This window comes from Sinocyclocheilus anshuiensis, unplaced genomic scaffold, assembly GCF_001515605.1.
Source record: "Sinocyclocheilus anshuiensis isolate Anshui unplaced genomic scaffold, SAMN03320099.WGS_v1.1 scaffold20, whole genome shotgun sequence".
In the NCBI taxonomy this organism is placed as follows: Eukaryota; Metazoa; Chordata; class Actinopteri; order Cypriniformes; family Cyprinidae; genus Sinocyclocheilus; species Sinocyclocheilus anshuiensis.
In genome coordinates this window covers 2240851-2250398 of record NW_015558646.1, presented here as the reverse complement: position 1 = coordinate 2250398, position 9548 = coordinate 2240851, and the positions used below count along the sequence as shown (strand labels likewise).

At 36.5% G+C, this 9548-nt stretch overlaps 1 protein-coding gene across 1 annotated transcript in view; it reads left to right on the top strand.

Moving 5' to 3' along the window:
- diaph2 (diaphanous-related formin 2) overlaps positions 1-9548 on the top strand; it is a 420052-nt gene that overhangs the window by 16754 nt on the left and 393750 nt on the right. The window contains exons 3-4 of the mRNA XM_016477051.1: positions 1721-1753; positions 3265-3441. Of these exons, the coding sequence (XP_016332537.1) occupies positions 1721-1753; positions 3265-3441 (210 nt within the window). The remainder of the gene's footprint in view (positions 1-1720; positions 1754-3264; positions 3442-9548) is intronic.

Sequence of the window (9548 nt, the reverse complement as noted above, 5' to 3'; positions counted from 1 at the left end):
GCAACGCGTAAAAAGACAGTATAAGTCATTATAATCAGTAATTATGTCCCCACTGGATGCAACAAATGCCTCGTTTATAATGGGTTTTAATGTTTTTGTCTCATCACTCCGGCCGGGACACGGCATCAACAGTATGGCAAGGGGCTTAACATTTCCGTCACCCGCTTGAGGTATTCGGCCAATCACAATGCACTGGATAGCTGGCCTATCACAGCACACCTCGCTTTTCAGACCGATGAGCTTTGTAAAAATCGACGCGTTTCAGAAAGGCGGGGCATAGAGGAGAAACAATAATGTACAGTATGTGGAAAATAATGTGTTTTTTTTAACCTTAAACCGCATAAACATTTAATTACACCAAATACACAAAATATTGTTCTTTTTAGCAACATCATATGACCCCTTTAATGTAGTATTTTAGGTAATATGTGGATATTAAAGCTATGTACATAGTGATTATAGAATAACTAACAAAATGTTCTTTAGCATTGTTTTGCAAATGAACAGCATGAATATTCTGGTTAATCTGGTTGGCCAAAGGGTCTTTAGGTCGAAAGGGCTCAGCAGGGCTCTCTAGCTATGTTTAGCCTACCAGCATCTTAATAGTTAATCTTATAGTTTAATCAGAATTAATGCCCTTTTATTATTATTATTTTTTTTAATAAAGTAGATTAATCGCATCCAAAATAAAAGTTTTTGTTTATATAATATACAGTATGTGTGTGTACTGTGTATATGTATTATGTATATGTAAATAGACACGCATACAGTATATATATATATAGTTAGAAAATATTTACATGTATATATTTATATTCATATAATTTATATTATATATAAATATATTTAATATATAAACAATGTATTTTTCTTAAATATATGCGTGTGTGTATTTATATATACATAATAAATATACACAGTACACACACGTATATTATGAACACAAAAAACTTTTATTTTGGATGTGATTATTCGCGATTAATCGTTGCCCAGCACTTAAATAAAGTAAATTTTAAATTTTAAAATCTTTTTATTGATTTTTATATTTTATTTATTTATTTGAATATTTATATTATACATTTTACAGATTAAATCATATTTCAGAGTTTAGGGTACATTAATTTGGAATCTGCAATCATATTAAATGTAATTTGGAATTACTGAAATGTGTATGTAAACATAGTCAGACTGTTCTTTCTGAGGATATCGCGATACATATTGATATTGAATTATTGTCCAGCCCTAGAATGAACACATGGAGCTGAAAGGACCAAAGATCTTTGGCAAGCTTTTGCTATTTCCCTAATAATTTTCCTCCGAGTGGTCTGTCTCATCTTCCTGTATTGTCTCTGGGCAGAATGTGTCTGTTTATAGTTAGCCTTGCTCATCAAAGCTTTATTTCTGCTTTTGTAAGGCCAGTGATATGTTTAAAGAATTTATCTTCATTAGTCCTGCTGTCATATAAACAAAGATTTGTTTATGTTGTAAATGAACAGACTCCACTTTACATGTAAAAGAGACATAGATGCATTCAGAGTTGTACCAGCAGTGGGTTCACTTTCTCTGCTGCAGTTGGTTGTTTTCTTATGATCTGATAAGCCTTTTTATTTTTTGCATTAATCTCTCATTTATTGCATGTGGTTATGGGTTCTCCCATGCACAAAGGCACAGCAGTGTTTCCGTTGGCCCTCATTTCTATGTTGTCCCTTCCCTTCAACAGAACATACACATAAAAACATTGGCTGATGACATGGTAAGGTGTCTGTTTCTTTTATTTTGTGTGTCTTTCTTTTTCTCTTTTGTCTTTTTATTTTTCTCATCTTCGCCACGATTACCAGAGTGTTGTTAAAATGAAGTGATCGACAAAGAGAGATCAAAGACAAAAAAGCAAAGCAAAACTGTTTTTTTTTTTTTCTTCACCCTGTCATAATCAATCAGTCTAAAGTTCACTCCAGGTCAGCAAGCCGGAGTTCAAGCAGACACATGGCAGCTTGATGCAATCGTTCATAATAAGTTGTCAGACCTTGTCTTCATTTTGACTTTGGTCTCTCCTTGAACACTTTCATTTTACAACAGATTGTGTTTTGATTCTTTTCGTTCATTTGTTTTGAATTCATCCATATATGCATGTTCCCTCTGTTTTCAATGACAGACTAACAGTGACTACTAGTGCATGGTCTGTTTTCACTCTCTCTGAGCCAGTAACCCATGACCGGAATGCCGATGGAAGCCACTCACATCTCTTTCTAATTAGAAACCTTAAACACATCATACTCACATTTTGCCGTCTTATGTAGTCCAGAATGCTGTCTGTGATATTGTCTCTGTATTCATTATGACTGTAAATCGAACATGAACAAGTGGAAAGATGACAAAGGTAATATCACCCCTTGCTTTTAAAAGTACAGCTTGGAAAGGTAAAGTAACAAGGGAGCAGGTGAGTCAAATGTCAAGCTATGAACTTTAAACTACATGTTAAAACTTTATAATAAGTAACCAAACTGTTTTGTACTAACTTAAAAAGACCTCCATGAAATCGTAAGGAGAGTTTTGTGGTTATTAGTCCAAGTGTATTAGCTTTGAGGACACTTATTTGCGATTATTTGATCAAAAATACAGTAAAAATGGTAATATTTTGAAATATCACTACAATTTAAAATACGTTTCCTATTTGAATACATTTCAAAATGTAATTTATTCCTGTAATCTTCATTGCGACATGATCCTTCAGAAATCATTCTAATATGATGATTTTTTGCTTGAGATGCATGTCATCTTATCAATGTTGAAAACAGTTGTGCTCATTAATATTTTTGTGAAAACTATGATACATTTTTACAGGAGTCTTTGATGAATGTAAATTTAAAAGAACAGCATTTATTTGAAATAGAAATGTTAATGTCTTTACTGTCACTTTTTGATCAATTTAATGCATCCTTTTTGAATTGAATATGTCGTTTACAAAAACATTGATGGCTAATGTTGAACTTCAGAGATTTTTGTCTAATCATATGCTTTCAAATGTGCTTTCCCCTGCAAAAAATGGACAAACCCTTACCCTTTATGCCTTTATACGCCTACATGCCTCTTCTAAACTTACTGTCTTAGTAAGAAATACATCAACAGGTGTATTTCACAGGGCCATAAAAGTTAAACAGCTTCTTCAGAAGGCCTTGTATAGTATTAGCATTTCCACTGTCAGATATATATGTTCTGACATATGCACCAGTTATTTACTTCACTTTAACTCAACTGTCTTTCCAGCGTGACAGAATCACCAGCTTTCGAAAGCAAGGCATGAAGAAGGAGAAACCTTTTATCCAGCACCCCACAGACCCTATCTCCACCCAGACCGAGCTGCCTGTGCCCCAGCCACTCTTCGACGAGCGCTCCATGAACCTGTCAGAGAAAGAGATTGTGGACTTGCTTGAGAAGATGATGGTGAGTTTGTTTTCAATCTGCACTGGGATCTGTACTGTGCCCCAGGCACTGCATGACCTCAGACGCCCTTTTTCACTGATACATATCAAAGCATTGAGCTCATGTTAAGGGTGTCAATTAGGCCATCAGAACCAGACTTCTCAGTGACATTTCGCCTCTCGCACACTTGGCCAGCAACGTAAAATGAGTTTAACAAGGATTTTTCTCAAGCATTTAGTTTGCAAAGCCCTTGTGGAAAAGGAGAGTGCTTATTACAAAAATTAAGCCAAATATAAAGTTTTACTTTAAATCATGTAATTAAGTACACTTATTTTGATGTGCTGATTAACATACTAAATCACATGTGAAGTACTTGATTTTAATTGTAACTCTAGTGTGTTATTTGATGTTACAATTAAAGTTAATATATTTTAAATATACTAAATTGCAACATTTTTAATTAAAACGAAAACTTAACCATATTTCAAGACCAGTATACATAATTATGTAATTACATATAAAGATACATTTAAGTCCTACTTAAATGGTTCAAAAATCACTTTAAAGTTCAGTTAATTCGATTAAATATAAATTTAACTATACTGCAGTTTTATTTAATTGCGATTAACATGCTATTACGTGTAAGAAAACGTTACATTCAGTTTGCACTTAAGCTTATTCTTTTACATTCTACTATTTTCGTAATAAGTTCTTTTTGAACTTTATAAGCATGTTTTTATTTAATAAAGTGTGCTAAAGTGCACTTCTTTTTCACAAGGGAGTACTTTTGTAGTAGGTTATTCTTTGTTTTAGTCAGTTGTATAATGGCCTGTTTCCTACCTGGAATTGAAACCAAAGATCTGTAGCCCAGTGCGTTAGTGACTCATCGTAGCCATTTGTTTCCTCATGTTTCTGTAGTAGCGAAGTCACGTTTATGATGCATAGATCATCAAAGACACCTTATCTTTCCTTGTCTCTCTTCTGCTGTTAATCACGAGTGGAGAATGGGACTTGAGAGCTTTGCGCTCTCTGCCGACAGGTTGCATTAACTGAGCATTGGCTAGACTTGACACTTGTTCGTTTTCCCCTCTGGGAGAGAATATACATTAGCTACCAAGCTTTTATATGCATGACTCTTCTTGCTAATTCTGTTATTAAGTGTGATATGTTGACAGCTGTCAATAGAGCATCCACCACATAGGATAGAACAAGCTACTGTTACGGATAGGGAGAAGCAGCACATTATTGTCTAAACAGTTTTATTTTACTTGCGGTGAGGGCTGAATGCAGTCTTCACCCTACCTGTGAAGTTCCCGCTCTGTTTATCTGTACATAGACACACACACTCCCTTCAATCCCCAAGACACCAAAACCGACAGGGCTGCTGCATACACTGGCCTCAGTTGAACTCACGCTTGTTTTGGCCTAGACAAGTCAAATAACAAAATCTGGCTGCAGAACAATGGGAGGATTATTTCCCAGACAAGAAAAATGTTTGCTTTGTATTAGTTTTTTTTGGGTCAGAGATCTCCCCATCCTGCATCTGTCACAGCAGAGTCTGTCTGTGATGCTTTTTGTATTATTTGACTGTTTCTGTGGATTTATTGTCTGTAGATCGGAAACTCTGCCAATTTCGCAGCACCTGAGCAGAACTGATCTTCAGTGCCCATTTTATGTACTCTAAACGGCCTTCCAGGCTCCACCGTAAATTGTACACCTCATTAGGTTGATACCATTCACATTGATAATTGACTGGTACTTGCATCAAAGGCAAAAGATTACTGGGCTCCCCACCAGCCAAATTCTTTGACATATTTTTCAAAAGAGGCAGCATTTATTTGGAGAAATGGACTGCTTACCATCTGTGTGGTGAACAATAGCTCAATAGTTTTGTTCTGTGTGATTCTTGCAAAGGCATTCTATTGATATTTCTTTTTGCTTTGTAATCTGAATACATTACAGGTACTTTATATAATATTGTTTGCAGGTCAGTCAGATTTGTAATTTTTTTTTATATCAAAGACATTCATTACCTTACAAAGAATCTTACAAACATAACATACATAGTTCATTATTTTCCAAAGTTTGTGGTCAGTAAGATTTTTTTTTTTTATATATATATTTTTGAAAAAATGCTCAACAACACTGCATTTATTTAACTAAAAATACAATGAAACAGTAATGAAATATTCTGAAATATTATTATAATTTAAAACAAATTTTTTTTAATTAAAATTCATTTTAAAATGCAATTTACTGATGTTATGGCAAAGCCAGTCTGCAGCCATTACTCCAGTCTTCAGTGTCACATGAGTAATAGGAAGATTAAAAGAACAGCATTTATTTGAAATATAATTTTAAGTTTGTCACGTTTGATCAATTTAATGCATGCTTGCTGAATAAAAATACAAATTTATTTTTAACAAAATGTAAAAACGTTTGAATGCTAGTGTATGCTTTCATTCATTCATTCATTCATTCATTTTGTAAATGAGAAAATAAGAAATTGAGAAAGTTGTTGTCCATTTGACTTGCTTAGTGCGTACTAAAGTATTTTTTTGAAGCAGGTGACGACGAATAGATAAAATTTAGGTCATCATTTAAAAAAAAACAAAAACAAAAAAAAACAAACAAACTTGTGTGCTGTGCTGTAGCTATCATATAAAATACTGGGCCTATTTCCCATTTCGACACATTGCGTCAGGTGTCATTGGACATCAAACATTGTTGGTTCTTGTGTTTCTTGGGACCAGCTATCTTTGATATCAAACATGGTATTTATATCTTTTGCCTTACTGAATTGTGGTCTTGAGGGAATCCATTTCTTGGGCTTGCAGAGCAAGTACAATTATTTTAATGTGACAGTAGAACATATAGCTGAACAGCGTCCCCTGGTGTCTAATTTTGCCTTCATGCTTACTTTTCATTAATGTTATAGCATTTAGGCGGATAGTGTGTCTTTCTTTAAAGCTTTATAATGTTAGACCTATGCCTATCTTCCACTGTTTTCAAATGTTCTGTGCTTGTGACCAGATGGCCTGGTCATATGTAGAACTGAGTCATACAGCACATTTTCTGTAATTGCCTTGCATTCTTTGACATGGTGGGCTATACTCAGTTTGATTTGTTCATTTGTTTCAAATGTTTGCACCAATCTTCAACCCGCCAGAGACTCTTGGCCCTCCATATTTTCTTGTTGTGTTAGTAACTGCCTGTCACTCACATAACCTCTCAATTGCTGTTTTTGTTCTCAAGATAGTGGAACATTAAACCTGGGCTTCAATTTGCTGCTTGACAAGCCAGGCAGGTTTACAGGCCTGAAACATGTTGCACGGAACGGAATTGGCTTTTGCATAATAATCGTAATGAAACAATTGAGGGAAAAACGCTTTGGTATTCCAACCGCCATTGACATTGAGGTTATGAATCAGCTAGTCAGTTGGTCTCCATATAGAAAAGATTCATGAGCCACAAAACAAAACCACATTCAGCCTAATATATGAAGCTGTGGGAGAGCTTTTATACTTGCGTTTCCCTCCTGCATGCTCGTTGCGCATGTATGTATTGATTCACATCATCAGTGTTAAGGCTAAATTTGAGGTCATTCTTCAATATACAAACTTGAAGCATTGACCGAATGCAAATAAATGAGCCCCCCCTCAATGCACTTTAATGCCAGTGGGCAGATCTATCAGATTGCAGTGCAGTGCATGGAAAAATAAGGGTGCACTAATGTGGGCAGTCATCAAAATGCTCTGGTAAAAACAGGAGCTCTTCGACAAATGAAAGCCCCGGCTCTTTGATAAAGGGGGTTAGTAGCCGTGTCCCTAAGCATATGATATTCTCGCCTTAATGCGTGCACGAGGAGAGAGAGCCAATGTCGCCGTCCTTGCCATTGTGTGTGCATGTGCGCAGCTGGACTCAAGGCCTGATAAAAATGCACAGCGGTAAATCCTTTCATGAGCTGGGTGGAGGCGTGTTAAGACACGGCTGAGGGCTCTTAATGCGCCTCTCGTGCTGAGAAACTGTGCTGGCAGGATGTGACATGCCAGCTCCTCCGGTTTGCATCATCCTTCAGTCAACCACAGCTTTTCCTCCAGCACCATTAACATTCAGATAGACAGAGATGCGGCTGGTCCAGAGAAGGACTCTGGGATTGATGAGGTTAGACTGTTACCCCTGCAGTTGCAATCACCCCCCCCCCCCCAACTGCTCTTCATCCTCCCTCTCCAAACTGTACTTAGGGAGTATTTGGTCAGATGCCCTTTCTCCATTCTTCTAGCTGTTTTGGGGGACATCCAATTAGGACTGTGCGATATGGACAAAAAAAACCTATTGCGATTTCTTTGATCAATATTGCGATTTCGATTTTAATCGCGATTTTGACACACACAGACATGCTTTACAGTCATTAATGCATTCAGTGTGAATTTGAAACATATTTCCAAAAGAAAACCAATTAGAGCTTTATCAAAATGCTGACAGACATAAGGCAAAATAATCACTAAGTAAAGGTGTAACAAAATGTCTCTAGAATAGACATATGGCAGAAAAAAAAAATCCCGTGTCCAGGGATTTTTTTTATGCCATGCATTAGTCATAGAGCTCTTTGTGGCGTTGCCTCAGATGTTGAACTAGATTTGTTGCGCTAAGTTCACACGTATTCTGTCTGCAGTGCTTATACAGTAGTGATGGGAAGTCCGGTTCTTTTCCGCGAACCGGTTCTTTCGGACAGTTCGTTTCAATGAACCGGTTAAAAAAAAAAACGGTTCACAGGTTATTTTACTCTATAACGTAATGACGTCATTTGCGATGACGTAATGACTATCGTCCCGGGTCGGGATGAAAATACATTCAACATATTCAATTATATAAAGTCAGTAATCATTACTTCAGTCAGTTAAAACATCAACATGATCTGACAAGTTTCTTACCATTAAGTTTGCAACTAAGCACACAAATACAGGTACAAGCAGTGATGTGCAAACGAGGATGTTTTATAAGTATTGAAGATATAAGCAAACGAGGATGTTTTATAAGTATTGAAGATATAAAGTGAATAAATTACTTCTCATCAGAGCAGAAGCGTGATCCACATAGGCCTACTATGCATAATCTATTACGATATATTTGTTATTAAATAAACTTGCATTTCGCCAGATCGGCCCCTCATTCAGGTCCTCGGTTTACCCACACTCATAGCATAGAACTGTTCAGCAGCTTCACACTGAATCACGCATGTATCATCAGCTCATCGGTTCTCATATCGGACCTGTCCGAAAGGAACCGGTTCTCGGTTCCAAAGTACAGGTACTTTGATGTCATACACCGATCGTTCTGCGCAGCGCCGATGCATCTCAAACAAGCCTATTCTCCATACGATAAAAGCTTCGAAGTCGTGCCCTGCGTTCCATTCGGAAGGGCTCATCCCTATGCCCTAATCCCTTCAAAGGGTTTACCCTCCGGAGTGGAGCAGAGCTTTGACACACACAGACATGCTTTACAGTCATAAATGCATTACAGACATAAGGCAAAATAATCACTAAGTAAAGGTGTAACAAAATGTCTCTAGAATAGACATATGACAGGAAAATAAAAATCCCGTGTCCAGGGATTTTTTTTTTGCCATGCATTGGTCATAGAGCTCTTTGTGGCGTTCCCTCAGATGTTGAACTATATTTGTTGCGCCAAGTTCAGTACGTATACAGCCTATGTGTATGCGGTGTAGAAGCAGCACGGACTCATTTTGCTTTTGCACAGGACGCGTTTGCAGTCCGCTCCTGATCCGCGGCTGTTTACCACAAACACAACATTTATCCATTATTTTGATTTCAAATCCAAACCTTGTTTCTGAAAATGCTTTTTCAGCATTGTGATTCTCTTTTATCACAGTACAGTAATACAATCTTTCATAGACATATTCACGTTTAAACTTAATAAATATAACTTTGTTTAACTACCACCACGAGTGCCATCTATTATTGCCTTGTTTATCTAAAAGTGCACTTTTCCTTGTTTTAAATCTAGCCAAAAAGCCATGTGTTGACTGTGAATCAGTAGACTTTAATTATATGCATTTATGGTGTAATTACTAAATTTCCGTGTCAATCCATGTTAATTTTTACCGT